This window comes from Heliangelus exortis, chromosome 12, assembly GCF_036169615.1.
Source record: "Heliangelus exortis chromosome 12, bHelExo1.hap1, whole genome shotgun sequence".
NCBI lineage: Eukaryota > Metazoa > Chordata > Aves > Apodiformes > Trochilidae > Heliangelus > Heliangelus exortis.
In genome coordinates, this window is record NC_092433.1 from 4,782,324 (window position 1) to 4,799,956 (window position 17,633).

At 40.1% G+C, this 17,633-nt stretch overlaps 1 protein-coding gene and 1 long non-coding RNA gene across 18 annotated transcripts in view; one reads left to right on the top strand and one right to left on the bottom strand.

Moving 5' to 3' along the window:
• Positions 1 to 966: 966 nt before the first annotated feature.
• The window catches only part of DOCK3 (dedicator of cytokinesis 3), a 186,378-nt gene continuing 169,711 nt past the window's right edge, over positions 967 to 17,633 (bottom strand). For 5 of the 17 annotated variants that reach the window (XM_071755610.1, XM_071755607.1, XM_071755606.1 and 2 more), the window contains 9 exons: positions 16,929 to 17,064; positions 16,302 to 16,383; positions 14,171 to 14,323; positions 12,534 to 12,644; positions 10,544 to 10,662; positions 10,115 to 10,202; positions 6,703 to 6,825; positions 6,002 to 6,084; positions 967 to 5,478 (listed from right to left, as the gene is read on the bottom strand). In XM_071755610.1, the coding sequence (XP_071611711.1) occupies positions 4,972 to 5,478; positions 6,002 to 6,084; positions 6,703 to 6,825; positions 10,115 to 10,202; positions 10,544 to 10,662; positions 12,534 to 12,644; positions 14,171 to 14,323; positions 16,302 to 16,383; positions 16,929 to 17,064 (1,402 nt within the window). In that variant the 3' untranslated portion in view covers positions 967 to 4,971. The remainder of the gene's footprint in view (positions 5,479 to 6,001; positions 6,085 to 6,702; positions 6,826 to 10,114; positions 10,203 to 10,543; positions 10,663 to 12,533; positions 12,645 to 14,170; positions 14,324 to 16,301; positions 16,384 to 16,928; positions 17,065 to 17,633) is intronic. The other 12 variants (XM_071755614.1, XM_071755612.1, XM_071755613.1 and 9 more) reach the window with 9 other exon arrangements.
• Positions 1,693 to 17,633, top strand: part of LOC139801427 (uncharacterized) — a 46,025-nt gene continuing 30,084 nt past the window's right edge. The window contains exon 1 of the long non-coding RNA XR_011728200.1: positions 1,693 to 1,783. This is a non-coding gene — a long non-coding RNA (uncharacterized lncRNA). The remainder of the gene's footprint in view (positions 1,784 to 17,633) is intronic.

Consider the following 17,633-nt stretch of genomic DNA (forward strand, 5'->3'; position numbering starts at 1 on the left):
TTAAAGCTGAGAGCTTCACATATCTTTAGTTATGCCAAATACACTTTTCATTTTCTATGTTTGGTTAATAAATACGTGCTTTTTAGCTGAATAAAAACCCCATGTGCTTACCCAAGATTTGTTAAGTTGGACTAGCAATGGTCTGGAAGGATCTGATTTATACAGGCTTTTTTCAGGTGTCGGATGCTAACACCTTAGCTCAGCCATATTTTGATATTCTAGCTGCACTCTCAAGTACCTTGCTACATACAGTTTATATTTTGGGACTAGTTTCATAACTTTGTGTGTCTGTGTGTTAAGACAGAATGCAAGAAAAAGGCAACTTTTCTGTCTCCTGTACCTTGACTTCATTTATTAGTGGTAATAGAAGAAAATGCACATCTTTGAGATTACTCCCATGTAGCAGTCACTAGCTTCTAATTCCCAAATCCTGTGTTCCTACCTTTTAATTACCATTCTTTCACACCCATTCTGTTAAAATGATTGGTATTTAAATACTTAAATTGAGAAATGAAATCACTACCAATATGTCATGCTATTTGCAGTAAGAAAGTGAAATAAGCCATCACTTGTCAAATAGCAGTCTGCACAGTGAGGTATGCATTGGAGAAATAATTTGATTCATTTGATCTCTGAAAGTGTTGACTGTAAGCTGTGGATTAAAGCCTGTGATCGACAAGCAGGTGTCTTGGGCTGCTGCATGTGTTTAAAACTGCCCAGCTGTCTAGCTCAGGTGTTGGAAATGGCTGATGCTTGATTACTAAGTTGATATTAGATAGTGTACCACCAGCTAAGAGAATAATGTGGAAGCTGTTGCCTCACCACACATACTAGCCACAAGGTCCTTTTAGTTGCCCCCCATTTTCTTCATTCACTCAACAGTGGGAAGCAGTGGCTGTTTCTGCATAGCTCTGGAACATTTGGAGTAGCCTGAGATTAACCCAAAAGAACATACAGCTGTACTGCTTTAATATCAGGTATTAATCTTTAATTCCACATCACAGCAGTCGAGTGAATGGGTAAGGGAAAGAAACCCAAACAAACGGTAGATATTTACATCTAAAATTCACACCACTTATTTGTTGGTTCTGGAAACATGCTATCACAATATATACAATGAAGTACCTTTAGGACACTTGTACAAATTAATTTTTCCTTTTAAATTTGATTTCCATTATAGATAAGATAGCTGTTTTAATTTTGTTTCAAACATGAATACACAAAAGAGAAGTGGTTAGAGGTTTTTGCCTTTTTTAAATAAGCACAGAATGCCAGAGGTTAAAAACACATTTACAGGGCAGAATACCAGTCAGACATCACAATCTATACATTTTTTGCTCAATTTCCTGTACAAATACACAGCATTCAAATAGGGATATTTACAGAGAAGCATGATCAGAGGAAATTTTAAATATCACATAATTTGTTTCCCAAAGGCTCTTGCTCTCTCCAGCCTCCCCAGTTTTGGCTGATTCTCCCATAGAAGGGATATGCAATATCCCTTATCTTAAAAAGGGGCTAAGTAAGCTAAAAGGGAACAAGAAAAGATAGAAAAGAATCTTAAGTCTTTCACACAGTAATAAAACCAACTGAACCACTGAAAAAAAATAGGATTTGGAGAAATTATTTCAATTGCTTTTATTCTACTACTATAGTTCCTTTTAAATTTTGTTTCAGATGGGGCCAGCAGGTACACTGACAATGGAGAGATTTGTAGCAGAGTTTCACCAATTTTCCCAGGAATGCACATGCTACGTTGTTATGCAAAGAAAACCCAATGAAGGCAAGTACATCTTAAGTCTGAATTAAATATAGAATGACAAGGTCCTGTTCAAAACATCCTGTTGCTGTGGTTTATACAAGGAATCTTCAAATCCTCCTGGGCAAATGTAACAACTGCTGTTGTTTCCACCTACTCCAGGACTGAGCTGGATGTTGGGAGTTCTGTTATGTTATAGGACACCCCACCCTAAGAGAAATACTAGTTCCAAGAAGTATTAGTTTCAACATTCACAAAATCTTAGTAATAGTCTTTCTATCTTCTGCCCCCTTTAAGGCAAGCACTGAAAAGGGAGATAGAATATTTGGTAGATATCAGAACAGTAACAGAAATTCAACTCCAGAGAACCTTAATTTGGTAAATTCAGCAATTTATTTAATCCTTCTCTGTGTGGATGTACCATAAACTGGGTATTTTTATACATCACGTGATTCATCTCCAAACACTTACAAATACATAGTCACATTAGACTCCCAAAATGGACTCTCTGCTGTTGTACCATGTCTCTAATAAGAGCAGGATGATATGTTTTGAGAGACTTATCAGAGCTCCAGTAGGCAGGTTTTCCAGCTGACTGGGACTTAGTCCCATGTTAGCTGCATTCTTGTTTTTGCAGTTTCATTTGCAAAACCTGCTGATTGCTTTGCAATAACGAAGCTCAGTAAGTTAGTACACTTACCAATTTTAATCTTTCTGCCAAAAAATAAAAATAGGGGGCATGAGAGATGGCATCAAATACCTAGTTCTCTTAAAAGCTTCATTTGAAGAAGCTCAGTCAGACTGGAGCATAGCAGATGTGAAAATATTTCACTCATTTCTGAGGAATTACCTTGACTTACCTTTACGAAAAACATAATTTTGAGTTTTCATACATGTGTACTATACCCAGAGGTTCATAGTGATTCATTAACATTTAAGACTGTTCCTAGTATTGGAAAACTCTCCTTCCTGCTAGAAATGAAATGTCCACCAGAGGCCAGGTTTTATTAATGTCTCAATTGTGAAGGATATAATGATTACAAGCAGCCTGTGTTAATATAGCAAAATAGAGGAAGCAAGAGAGACTTTGTTCCAGCCAAATAGGCCATTTAAGAAACAAATCTGTAACTTAGTTTTGCATGGGCTAGAGCTTGAGAAAAAAAAGAAACAAATCCTCTTAAAATCCCCTTCATAGAACCGCTGAGTCCAGACTTAGTACAGACAGACCATCTTTAGGAGAGCTCAGAAGCAATGTACTCTGCCCAGTCACTGCATTTAGAGGTAGTGCTAAAGGTGACCTGTAAAAGATTTACAATATCCTTTTTTGCTTCTTTATGCTGTTTGTAGCATGAGAAACTGAGTGGTTAGGGCAAGAACTGAATACAAAAGTTGAGTGCTGTTCCTGTCTCTGACATGAATTTATATGGTAGAGGTAAGTCTCTTAGTTGAATGTGCTTCAGATTTTTCTGTGGTAAGAAAGAGGCTGGGTCCTTTGCCATCCTCTGGAGTGTGCTTTGCTCTGTAATCTGCAGATGTAAAGGGCTGTAAGGAAGGCTAAAATGTGTGTGGGCATGGTAAGGAACATTGCTAGTTTATCCAAAAACATTAAACATTTGATATTGTATACTGAAAACTGAAAAGAACAATAAGAAATTGTTTATTCCTAAGAACAGATCTTTTTGCTCTATTACCCACAGAATTTTTTCTTGGTTTGTCATGTACTAAACTAAACAAATACTGATTAAAAGGCTTGTTTTGTGTTCATAGGCTTGTACTGTCTTCACCTCTACATACTTCTGTTTCATGGGGTTTGTTGGTTCATTGGTTTGTTTTTTTTTAAACATTCTTAAAACCTTTCTGGAGCAGTTTATTTAAAAAAAAAAAAAAAAAAAAAAAAGGGGCATCGGGAGGGTAATGGTGGTGGAGAAGGCTGTATTGCTGCTTGGGGAGAAAAGAAATCAACCTTCCAGAAGAGAGAAGAAGCTCTTAAAACTTCTTTATACATTCTAAAGAAGCAAAAGAGGAAACAAACATTTCTTCTTTACAGGTTGCCTTTAAGATCCCTGACTCTAGAGTGTACACTGTGTACTGAGCATTTCTTGAATCTTAATGTTTTCTGTCTACTGTGAGAAATGGAGATTCTTTCTGCACACCAGCTGCAGTGAGGTTTTGGGAGGGACTGAGGACAGTATGTTAACAGGGAATGAATCTCAGCTCCTGAGTGATGGAAGTTGGTGAGAATTATGATGTTCAGCCCTGAGGCAAGGATTGTTGGATATGATGCATTTAAGCCACCTTTTCTTTACTGGCTGGGTAATCAACCAGCTGTAGCATGAAAAACTCAATTTGGTTATTTATTTTTTTTTTTAAACTGGAATAGAAATGCTGGTGTCAACAGCCTGCCCAAAGTTGGGCATGGGAAAGGCCTACTATTAGGTTGCAGCTCCAATGGCTACTAACCTCCTCTCATCCTGTAGCACAGATGAATAGCATATGATTCCAATGAGAAAGTAGCCAGTGAAAGCAAAATTTAAGAAATCAAACAGTACATAAAAAACAAAGGAGGCAGAGTTTGTTGGAAATGATATCTTCGAAATCAGTGCATCAGCACTGGTTAGATTGCCTCAGCACCTATGAACCAATGCAGGGAGATCACTGCACAGATATGTACAATCCTGCTCTCAAAAGAGCCAATATCTTCTTAGAATTGCCATCTTTCCACTGCCCGCAGCTCATGCACCTTCCGGCCTGACAGTTCATAGAATCCCTGATTTCAGCAATGAGCTTTTCACTTCTGTACAGCAAAGAAACACGTCCCTAGTGCAACTGCTTCTACTCATGTGCGTCTCAGAACTGGGAGGAAAGCAGTATCAAAATCAGCTTGCCACACCCCCCCCTTTTTCCCCCTCCGATTAAATTTGTATTTTTCAGCTTCTGCAAGTCTCTGTGGCTTGTGTGCCATCTGATGTGGTTAAGAAACTGCAGAAGGAACAAACTGTCCACTGCACAGAAAGTTAAAAATCATAACGGAAAGGTGTAAAAATAAATTTAAAAGGAAAGCAGCAACCTCCCGTGATGGCCCAATTGCTTTTGTGGGCTCCAGACATAAACTTGCGGCAGTAGAAAATCAGTTTGCTGTTCTCCGAGTCCTCATCTCTCTCCTTTGCAGTCAGACCTGGACTGATGACACAGGCTGCTTACAGGAGCTGTCCCTACTGCTCGCTGATGCCGTGCTCCCATGCTACCCTGGCCTGCTCTTCCTTTCCACCACTCACTGGTTGGGACACTTTACGATGCAGTGGGCGGTGTTTTTCATCATCTTCAATTATCATTCCCTCCTCGTTCTCCATGTTTGGCAGCCGGGAGTGATAAGGTTTGGGGGGTAGAGCAGGAGGGTCCATGGTGTCCTGAGGAATGACTCCAGATGGAGCAGAGTGGCTTCGGCATGGCTGGGATTTGAGCGACTCGAGGACATCAGGCTCAGAGAGACTGTACCTGACAGGGAGGTAGGGTGTCTCTAGGTCTTCATCAGTGTTCCAGGCCTGGCTGGGGACAGAATCCATGGTGTCTGTGCGAGGAGGTGGTTCAGAAGAATGTCCAAAATTACTCTCACTCAAGGAGGAGACACCACTGCTGGCACTGCCGGATAAAGTGGAATTGCTTCCATCTAGACCAGACTGCGGACTGGTGGGTGATGCAGGGATAGGATGAAGAGGGGACTGTTCAAAGAAAAACAAAATCAGGTTAAAATTGACAAACGAGGCAACACTCTTGCTTGTGTGTTGTTCCACATTTAAGCTTTTGACAGTGATGTTAAAAACGGTGCAGTTCCATTTGGGTTCATAATGTCAGCGGTTATTAGTTTATATGTGCACCTCTCTGACTTGTATGGAAGTACCTCTTGTGGGCAGACAAGTGCACTTAGCAGCTCCAGAGATGTTAAAAAAACAGGAGTTGAGGGAATGATCAGGGTGCCTGAAATCACAGCATGTGCTGCAAATACATAAATGAAATCACAGCATGTGCTGCAAATACATAAAGGGGAAGGGCCTACAACACGTGGAAGTTATTTCTGTAGAATTAAACTCTGGAACTGGGGACGAGCTTTTAGTGGGTTTTCTCATGAATAAGTTATGTGGGTTTTGTATTTAAAGGCTGCTTGGTGGGAGTGGAGGAGAGGGTTCCTTCAGGAGTCTGTTATTTTCCTTCTATTACCTCTCTGCTCTCTTGGTACTTTTTTACCTTGCGCAATGTTCGTGCAGGCAGTGCTGGAGGAGCATCACTGAGCTGGTGATGGAAGGCATCAAAGTGCAGTGAGTAGTGTCCTGGAATGAGACAAGGGTCAGAAATGCATACTTGTGCTGCCTCACTCCAGTGAGAGAGCTGGGATTTTAGACTCTGTAATGGCAGGTAACAGCTCCAAATGCTGGTAACTCCACTCCAACCTAGGACTTCCTTTCTGATACATGTTGTGGAATGTATCTGTCGCATCTCAAAATGCTAACAAGTTAAGTGAAGTGGTAGATTTCCACCCACCCCAGTTATCAAGGATCTCATGGCAAGGCAACAGGCTCATAAACAATGAACATTTGAAGTTTCATTTAATAGCTTTGTAACCTTAAATTACTGCTAAAGATGGTCATTGGCAAGAAGGCAGACAATGCTTCAACACTCACACTGAATTCTAGCCCTAGAATACATGCAAGTCTGTGTTTCTGTAAGGACTGTAAAAAAATTTGAAGATTTTAGAAAAAAAAATAGGAAAACAATTTTGAAAACTTTGTCCAGTGCTAACCTAGAAGACCAGGAAAGACTTTGAGTTTTTGTTTCAGATTTTTTTTTATATCAGGGTGGAAAAAGAGAAGGTCAGGTTCCAGGTGGTCTACGTTTCTCTGTGCACAACTGCAGGCATTATGCAGCAGGCCTGCTGGGCATGTCCTTACCATGGGGCAGGCTTCGGGGAGGTACTGGTGGGGCCAAGATGCTCCCAACGTGGGCAGACAGGAATGGCAGGGCCTCTCTGGTTCCGCTGTCTAGGCTCCAGCTACTGGGTGCTGCTGGCACAGCTGAAGGATTGAAACAGATTTATCTTGGGTAACACAACAGGGAGTTTGTGGGACTAGGACTGGCTTTCTGATGGGATCTTCAGCAGTAAAGAGACAGACTCTAGGGGCTGGGTGAATGGCAGGATTGAAGGCGTGCAAAGACATTGTCTAGTCTACAGTGTGTTAAGTTTGTTGCTTTGTTAAGGAAACAAGAGTTAGGTGGTCGTGGTGTTAGTCTGCCCAACTCCCTGCCATGGCCCCCTTGCCTCGTTTCTAGCAAATCTGAAGAGCAGTAGATCTGTGCTAGGTCTTTTTTTTCTGGGTTGTGGATTTCTTTTTGTTTGGCAGACCAGCAAGTAGGTAAAAATGAAACCTCAGTGATGGAACAGCAGATAGATTGCCAGTTGTGAGCTCTTCTGCTTGGTGACAAATGAGCAGAAGGAAATGGTGTGTCAGAACCCTTGTGTAACACAGGAAGGTTGGTTTCTGCACTACACTGGCTAAGTGAAGACTGAATACAGGATGTAGGGGAAATTACACCTCCATCTGTTACAAAGGAAATCACAGGCCTAAAGTCCAAGCTAGAGTTCATAAAATTTTTGATAACAAAAAATATTTAAAACAGCATTTCAGACTTGTATTATAAAACCACCTGAAGAGATCAAGTCTTTGGCCATCAGGAAGGCTAGAGAGAGCATGATCTTTGTAACTTTGGCTTTTAATAGAAATAAAAGCTGCTTCTTTCTAACATGAATATTTTTCAAGATCTGAAGAAATCCGACAACCTGAAGCATTAGTAAAATGCACCTTGTTATCTTCCAAACACTGCAAGATTTGATTAATTTTGAGAAGATAGACATGCAATAAGTGTATGTTTATTCAAAAAGAAATGTTACATTAGCAAAGAAAAGAGAAAAGGAAAGCAAGGTAATTCAGTGAGCTGAGATAAAACCAGCTTGTTCCAAAATGGAAGCCTGGAGAAATATATACATGGAGTTTGACATCTGAAGAGGATTTTTCCTTAATTAAAATGCCTGCAGCCATTTTTGGTGCATTTCTTCTCTAAAATGATTTTGAAAGGTGTCTTTTTTGTTTTATTTTCTCCTTAGTTCATGAGCTAGCATGAACATAGGCTCCCCAAGACCTAAAATTCCCTAAAGTAAAGAAGATCACCAAGCAAAAGCTTTGTAAGACAGAACAAAACCAAAAGTGTAAAGGTTTTTAAAAATGCTGTTTTTAAAGACACACCCTCAAACTGAGAAAGATTTGAAGAATCTTGACAGAGAGCAAGTTCAAACCAAGGGATACATCTCAGTGCAAGTAAGGTGGCTTGAGATGAAATTCCTCAGCACCCCTGCTCATGCTGTACACATACCCAAGAGCTCTCATTTGCACTACAGCAGCTGTTGTCACAAGGCTGACACAGAGGGACAAGATGCAGAACTGACACCAGCAATATAGCAGCATCAAGTGAAAAGGAGAGAATAAAACTTCATTTGCTTGGCCTGTAAAATGACAATTGTTTGGGCTCTTTAAATCCTAATCTTTTTTAAAAGTGCAGTAGAAGATTGTGAAGAAGAGAATATGGTATCCCAGTGCATAATCCACTTATAGTTTCTCAATGTTCACTCATTCAAGGCCTTTTAAGTACTCAGGAGTGCTGGAAATCATCCTGAGGTCAGATGATTTTTAAGAGTGGCTCCTTCCTGTTTAACTCAAGTGTTCTGTCAAAAAGGCTTTAGGGAGGAACCTAGCCAGGGATCTCTTTGTCCTAGCCCATCTCTCTTTCCAGAACAGCGTTCAGTGGCTTGGTGGCCAAGTTTAATTAGCAAGGAAGCTGCTTTTGAACAATTCTGCTCTGGGTGACTGTCACCCTGCTGTCAATGAGAATTACTGAGCAGAGCTTCTGACTGCAATAGTTCTGAGGTAACTTCATGGGGCGGATGGCATCCTGACTTACAAAGAATGATGCAGGCTGTAAGACACCTGTCACTGCATTTATGCTACCAACCTGGCTGAAGAGCTAGGGTCCCTGTCACACCACACCACCCCCTAAAAACAATTACTGATCATCTCTGTCTTTCATGGCTCCTTTGGGCCTCTTGCTTCTATCTTTGATCCCTTCTCTTTGTGCTGTATACTACACTCTTGGATAATATCACCCACAAATACAAAATCAAGTGTTTTTCCTAGACAAGTAATAAATATTTATCTACCATCCTTTTCCAGGCTTTTTTCTTGTGCTTTATAAAAATAGCAGCACCTCTGTGATACATTCATTTCAAATTAACACAGCTAAGATGGATCTCTTAACTCACCCTCAAGTCTTAATTCTCTGCTGTCATCATTATTGTCATCAAGTCACCATTCTGCCATTATTCAGATCTGTACATTGGCTTTTGGTCTCAATATGGACTGTAAGATTGTCACATTGTTGGAGTAGGAGATTCTGATTTATTAGGAATGCTAAAATAAAATTGGGAGGTTTTTTTTTCTCCAAAAGATAAAATTTAGCTCAGGCACATCTATTGAAACAAAAATACTGATAGAAGTCTAATGGAGTACACTATGTAGGTCAGACTGAAGAATTGCACTAGTCTTTCCTGGCCTTAAAAGTCTTCAAAGATACCATTCTTTCCTATTCTTAAACATGATTGTTGCTTGCTTAGGCAGCCTCCTTGTCTCAGTTTTTGACTCATTCATTTTGTCCATTCCTGTTTTTTAGAATGCTGCCTTTCAGATAATTTTTTGAGCCCATTGCTTTGTCCATGGCACCCCTTTCACAAGCTCCTCCTTTCTGTTACATCAAACAAACTCCTCTTCTTTCATGTTTTTTTTTCTGCAAGGGCTCTGCCTATTTCCTTCAAACCATTGTGTTGAAAAAAAAGCATACATTACTAATCCTAAACTTAAAGAAAAAGAGAGGGATAGCAGGAAGTGTAATGATTTGAACAATAAATGCATACGTAAAAACACAGTACATTTCATTATCATGCACTCTTCTTTCCATTACTCCTCATTTGTTGCTTTAGAAGTTTTCTTGATAAAGGCTGCAGGATTTGTTTCATGAACAAAATGCTCAACTCAGAAAGCTTTCTGAAATAACGAGGTTTGTGCAACTCTACCCTTCAGTGAATGATCTGAAGTGACTATAGGTTGGCAGAGGGCCCAGTTAATTAAACTGTTAATTAAACAAATGTGAGAGAGTGCATTCTGCCAGGAAATGTAGAAACCCATTTGTTACTTGCTGTAGCATGACCAGAGTAATAGTATTTTAGAAAGCATGCATGCTAACGAGGAAAAGAGGTACCTTTCTCAGCCACAGACAGGTTGGGGTCACTGCAAGGTTTGCATGGTCCAATCATTTGCTGCATCAAAGCACGCTGGAAATTTGGAGGCTAAGGGAGACGAAAAGTTAGCACAGAAAAGTTAAAAAAAATAGTTACAGAACAGCTGGTGCAGAACCCTGGAGCTTTCTATTTCCTTTTTTTTACGCAAAGAAAGTTTTTTTACTAAATGGGAACTTAAGGCTGGGTCTACATTAGTGCTGACTACCAAAGTGGGTGGCTCGAGAGGTCAAATAGATGTGCAGTTCTGTGTTGCCTCTGAAAATAATCCTACGTAAGTTGTTGTGCTTTCCAAGAATAGAAAGGGAAGCTTTCCAGTGATAAAAGATAGTAAAGCTAAAGTCACAGTTTCAGGTTGTTGAACTGGCATGAAATAAATGAGATCCTGCTACCTGTCCGTTCTCCATGATAGCTGCAGGATACATGGCACTGCTGGGTCGGTCCCGATGGGCTGGCAGCAGCATCATCATCTCCCGAGAGTGCCGGTACTTATCTGGTAGAGAGGGAGAGCCTGTAAACAAGTGAGAGCAATCACGTACACATGACAAACAACAGCCATGTCTCTGCATGCCCAGTTATCTACTCCTCCTTTGCCATTTGTTCAGACGGATGCTCTGACAGGACTCAAGAAAACACGGTGACAAGCCCACTAAGCAGCTAACTGTGGCTGTGGTGCATAGCACGAGGATGAAATAAGAACTGGCATGTTATATACCATTAGATTACAATCATATACACCAGGTAAGGTGTATTAGATGGATGTGTCCCTAGTTGTATGTTACGAAGCGTTTCCTCTTAAAACAAAGGAAAAGTGGGCATCTCTGTGGAATCAGCTGCAGCTGTGGGGTACAGTGCCTAATGTCCCACTGCCCAATGAAGTATTGTAGAGCAATAGAAATGCCTAAAATTGTGCATTTTAGGACTGAATGTGGAAGAAAGGGATAAAATCTTGAGATAGTTGATTCATTTAAAGCAGGAAGCTACTTCATTCGTAATCTCTGGTAGAGATGGTCTGAGGTGTTGCCATTGAGTTGGTGACACCTTAGTTAGCTTCCTTGTTGTGAAAATAAAAAAACACCCAATAATAAATGGAATTCTCTTTAAATGTGGGTGGCACTTTGCTTTCAATACCCTAGATAATGTATGATTACAACTGAGTGTGTTGGTATCCTGAGACATTTTACAACAGGACTTTTAGCAATGCTTAGACTTGTATAGCAGGACTTAACTATCAGTTATCTGTATAGTTGTCACTTAAGATATTGGGGTTATTCATGTAAACAGCTTCCTGGTGCATGGAGTTATTTATTTGGGACTTGAGTCCTTCAAGATGAGTGCCATGTAACAACACACCTTCTGATATCCAACAGCTGACAGTAGGTTTGGGTTTGCTAGAAGACTGGTTCCCATTACTGACTTTCTAAAAGTCTGATACTACTGACACATGCATCCCTTTGGGATGCACAATGTTAGGCAGGAATTGATGTTCTGAAGCTGCTGGAGTGAGCTTTAATTTGCACTGATTATTTCATTGCGTCACAAACACGCACTTAACAGATGGCAGCACACAGCGCATTACAGAGCCATGCTGGCTTTTGGGGAATACATGCCCCCTTTTGCAAACTTTCCACAACCACACACATTACCTGTACAGCACTCCCAACATATGAGCAAAGGCATTGGTGCTAGTTAATGCAGCTTTTACCCCAGCAAAAGCAAACATGCAGTTTTTGGGACTGATATTCAGCACACAGTGGAAGGAACAATGTGTCCAGCAGAATGCAGGGTAAGGTCCTACAATTGCAACATTTCCATCAGGGGTGGCGGATCCCAGATTAATCTCCACCCCCACCCCAACATGAACAGCTGCAGAGTATCTGCATTCTAGTTCCGAACTCATTTTCTCCCCAGACATAAAACAGAAACATAATTAGACAACATTATTTGCTCTTAGATACAACATCAGCTTGGAAGACAGAGCGTTAATGCTTTATGCTGAGTCTCTTTTACTCACACATCACAGGTAGTCCTGTTTCTGCCATGACAAATGTAAGGATGCTGAACTTTTAGCTGTGCCCAGAACTACATCACAGCACAACCTACACTCTGAACTTCTCACTTTTATTTATCTTGTCATCCTTGTTCTTTCATAACCAAGATGTAAACCATCTCTATGTGCCATCAGTTTATATGGTATTAAAACTTTCACAGACCTTGCATTGCATGACCTGAAAAATCCCACATGTGCTAAATATGGTGGCAGAGTTTAGTTTACAAAACAGCTCTGCTGTTTGGTATCCTAAATTTGCAAGTAATATAGCTATAAAGTTTGTAACAGATTATGCCAAATATCCAGTCTGCAAACAGAATAAGTACTGATACCTCTGAATTGTAGGCCACAAGAGGAGTGGCTATTACCGAAGCTTTTATTAGTAATCAGGCCTGCTTCTTTGGACAGATGGAGAGCACAATCACCATGGCTCCTTTCAGGGACTGGCAAAATTTAAAAAACAAAGTCAAAGTTTTTAAAACCTTCAATAGCAGCCAGTGGCCACATAAAATGCTGCAGCATGTGTCAGGGCTCATTGCTTTTAGCTTGTAGTTTGGCATACTTAATGTGTACAAGAAAGGAAAACCTACACTGAAGCCAGAGGTGTTTTTTAATTATGAAAATACTGACTTGTATCAAGTACTAGTTTCAGGGAATTAAACTGAAAATTAATGTAGTTATATTCCAAACTCATTGAGTCTTTTCTCTTGAATCATCATTTGCTCAACTGTTAAAAAACACAGTTTTGCTCCTGAGCCAGATCATAACTTACTTTTCATTAAGAAGGAAGTTCTTACTGTAACTATATGGGTTCTTGCAAAGTGCTGAGTAAGACCCTGGGACTCATTTTCTATACTTAAAAAGGGGGCTGTGCTGAGGAAGCAGTAGGGATGTCTTAAGAGGTGAGTCATGAAGTGTCAAGTGAGAGTTGCTTTTAGAGTGCATCAGATGAGTCCCAAACATATTTTAAATAAAATTACTGTAGAAACCCACTCCTAGCTCTTTCCAGGTCTTTCTGCATTACAGTTTCTGTTTAACAAGCATCAGCTTACATTATGTTTTAACTCCAGCAAGGTTAGAGCAGTGCTTCATGAGTCACCTCAAATGAAGCCAAAATTAACTCTCAATTTCTTATAGATCCTCCACACAGATATTACTTTGTTTTGATAGAGAAGCAGCTACACAAGGGTCAAGCCAGGTGGAAACAAAGATAGATACTTGTACTAGCAATGTAACTTTGTTGTTAGCAACAGAATTAGAAAATTCTATTTAAGACTTTTTCTCTAACTTGTGTATATTATAACTACCATAAGGTTTGCTGCTTTAATCTGCTGCTTAGTGGTACAATCAAGTCATTGATCTACTGTCTTGATGAGTGTCCTATAAGCAAAATATTCAATTAATGGCTGTATTACTTTTTTTGTACAAGCCAAATAATTTTCTTGTGCTGCTGTTTTAAGCATTAATGAAAGGGTAGGGTTTTTTGAAGTGGAGAATTAGCAAAAAAGATTTAAATTCCTGCTGGATTCTTAATAAAAAAGGCCACGGCTTCATTTGGTAAACTAGAGGAACAAATCTAAATTATAATGGTACCCATCTCCTCAGCACAGTGCTAGTAGCTGAGCTCCAGAAAGGACTCTGCAGTAAAACAAAGAAGGTGAAATAAGTATCTGGATAATGTTACAGTGTTTTTTTTCCTTTACATTTTTGTTTGAATCAATGAGAAGAGCATTAAAATAGCTGACTAAAACCTAGAAATCCAAGTTAACATGTTCAGGATAAAGCCACAAGTGAGAAAGATTTTAAGCTGATAATTTAGGTGGCCTGTACAAACTGAATCGTTGGCCTTTGTATACTTCCTATCTGAGAAGTGTTTAACTGCAGCATTGTGACTGGTGTAGCTTTGTTGGCAGTCTCAGCAGAAAGGCCAAGGATTGGATGGGTCATGGTGACTGAACTATCCTCTCACCTCTAGAGGTGGTCCCTCCAGGACAGAGATGAGGCACATTGGTGGGGGCAGCGTGGGGAAGCTTGCACGGCTGCCGCCCATGCTGTATCTGTTCTGTGGATAAATAGAGGGCTTCAGCCTCCAGTGTTGTCAATCCAGCACCTTTCACCAGCACTAAATTAAAAAGAATATAAATAAATACCAAAAAAAGAAAAAAGGATAGAGGTGCATTGGCAGAGCTGCACATGTAATGTTTGTGAAGTACCTTGCTCCAGCCAGTTATACTGGTCTCTCATTTTCACAAGCATCAAATTCACCCAATTAAAAAACAAAACAAAAGGGAAAATCACCAAGGAGAAAACCAAAGTTGTATTACCACAGTAGAACTTAAGTGTAAGGGCTTTTTCTCATCACAAACAACTCCATTCCAAACAGTAGTGTCATACTAACCAGAATAGCAATTGCACAGTGTGAAACAGAAAGCATCTGAGACTGGAAGTGAAATCCCATGTTTCTGGGCAATGTCTGAATGCTGTGCTCACAGAATCATCCAGGTTGGAAAGGACCTCTGAGATCATCAAGTCGAACCCTTAATCCACTAACCTAACTTAAAAGTTAATTAACTATTCAGTATTCATAAGAAATGCTGTATCATAGGCTACCAAAACATGTTAGTAAGAGTAAAGAATAGATATAGACACATATATTTTGAAGTATATTATTTCTTATTGTTCCCTCATTTGTGGTAGTTGTCACTGTCTGGTTCTCATCTCTGGGAGGTGCTGTTGGTTCATCCATCAGCCCCATCAACCTTTGTAGCATTCATCACTTTGGTTTCTAAGCAACAGTAAAGAATACAGTAAAGAGGGAAGTTGGTGATGCTGTGAAGTCATCAAGGTCAGAAAGACTGGTCCAGCCAATCACTGTGAGCACTGGACTTTTTGGGTAGAAATTAGCTTGAAACACTATGAGCACCAAAACTCCTCAGATCCCTAAAAAGACTCAGACCTCCCATGCCAGCTGACACACATCCATGTAAAGACATCTTCCTGACATGACAGCCCTCAGTCCCATCTCCCTTTCTGGTCATGCCAGTTCCATCTGGTTACTTCACTATTTGCCTTCCAGACCTTGGTAATTAGTGAAGTTATTTGTCTTTATTTGAAGATGTCCACTTCTCACCTTCCTACTTTGTCTGATTCTTCAATTAAATAACAGCCAGTCAATTAAGATTTTACTGCAAGATTGAGTAAAAAAGCCCCAAGCTGCCCCCAGAGGGTCCTCTGTATTCTCTGTCCATAAGGAGACATACAGTTCCCCTGTATGGGAAAAAGGGATAAGATTTAAATATCAGCCTCTGCCTGACTACATCGTGGATACCTTCTTCTTTAGACACCTGTGAAAAGAGGTGTAGAAATTTGTGAACCTGCAACTGAGAATCCAAAATGAGAGTGGGGAAAAAAAAATAGAACTTGAATAGAAGTTATCAGAGTCAGGAGATTGCACAGAGAGCTCTGAGGCTTGGGAAGAAAATGATTAGCAATATCAACACCAGCTACTGTAACAGCAGAGGTAATGTGAGCACCCCTGGAGTCTGTTTTATCATTTTTCCTTTCTTCAAGAATTTCCCAGCAGGAAAGCCTTTCTTAAACTCCCATACTTAAAATGCTTATATTTTAACATTCATCATATACATACCCTTTTGGATACAGACATTTCTACTAAACTGCCCTGAGTTCTTCTTTTGTGCCATAATTTCATTAAATGTGTAACATGATTTTTTTTTTTTTACCTTTGTTTTCACAATCTGTCTCTTCAGGACTGTACCAAAGACTATTCTTGTTTTCCTCTAGACTGCCTGCCACAATTTTTGTGGCAGAACAATGGAAATCATTACAAAATGCACTGCCTGAAATCAACATGTATTAGAGATACATTCCAAATACTGATAAGAAAAGGTTAAATCAATTTCTGGAGAATAAAAACATTTTTTTAAGAAAACAGTTTTGCAGAGGCATTTGCAGCTCCAAAAGAGAAACAAGCAGTGTTATTTTGTTTAGGTGGTCTTTCACCAACAAGTCAACAATGTTGCCAGGTTTAGAGGATGCCTACAGGTCCAGTTAACCCTTCATTAGGATCCATCCATTCTTACCTCGAGCACTGGAAGGAGCAGAATTAATCATCTGGGATGGTGCCGAGTGGGTAGAGCTCAGGCTTGAGGTGGAAGGGCTAGCCTGGGATGAGGATAAAACAGAGATGTTGGTGACTGAGTCTTGGTACCCGGAGTTGGGGTAGACAAGCTGCAGAGGCAGAGAAATCATCAAGAGAGATCTGAGCAGATCTGTGGATCTGATATTTACCTATCTAAGGTGCAGCTTCTAAGAAAGAACTTCGGTGCAGGCCAGTACAGATCTGCACTCAGGACTGTGGGACTCATTCACCCTCCCACAAACAAAGAACAATACAGAACTGCTTATGTTGAACAGGTCATATAAATAACATGCCAACTAAGACTACTTTTTGAAGTAGTATAATCTTGGACCTAGGTAGCAACTTTCACTGTATAAATTTAGAAGATTTCTTCCCAAAGTAAGCCTAGCTGCATTACTCTGTCATCTTTCTTGAAGATTAGCTTCTACCTATTCAGTTCTTTGAGGAAAATATCACAGGACAGATCCCAGCATGTGCACAGGTAAAGTGTACTCCTCCAAAGCATAACCCTCCAGAGCACATCCAGTGCTGTTTCTGACAGCCACTCCTGGCTGTGCTGCAGCTGTACCTGCATGTGGTACATCTCCTCAGCAGTCTCCCCCACAGAACTGTCAGTTAGGATAACCAGGTTTCCTGTTTCACTGGAGGTGTGGGACGACAGAGAGGATGACGAGTGTCGGACTGAACCAAGCAAGTTCAGTGGGCTGGAATAAAACCAGAGACAGAACAAGGGCATCATTATCTTTTTGAACCCGCGTTTTAATTTGTGAAGGCTGATTTTTTTTCAAGGTAGTTAGTACCTGCCATTTACCTGCTGCTTTCAGTAACCTCTATTATGTCAAACACATTTGAAAAATCAGGCTGAATAAGCCTAAAGAAATCCATAAATGTGAGTAAGCAGGAAAAAAGTGTCAGTAGGGTTACATGTCAGACCACATAGTATGTAGGATGTAGAATTTCAGAATCTAAAGCCAGGTTAACATGTCATGACACTGGGTGCATTTTTTTGGTGTGTGTTAATAGCAGAACATTCTGAAACACATCTCACTTTTAATGCTGATATGCAACAGATGAGAGCAGCTTAAAAAAAACATCCCAAAAAAAGCCAAACCCAAAACACACAGGTCAAAATACACTTTTCCTTACTGCATCTATTTGGCCTTAGCATTACAGCTGAAGGCTGACAGTAATACAGCCCAGCTGGTGTGCAGCCTGCACCCTCATCTCACTCTTGAAATTAAATTTTTTCTTTATCACTCTGAATCACAATCAC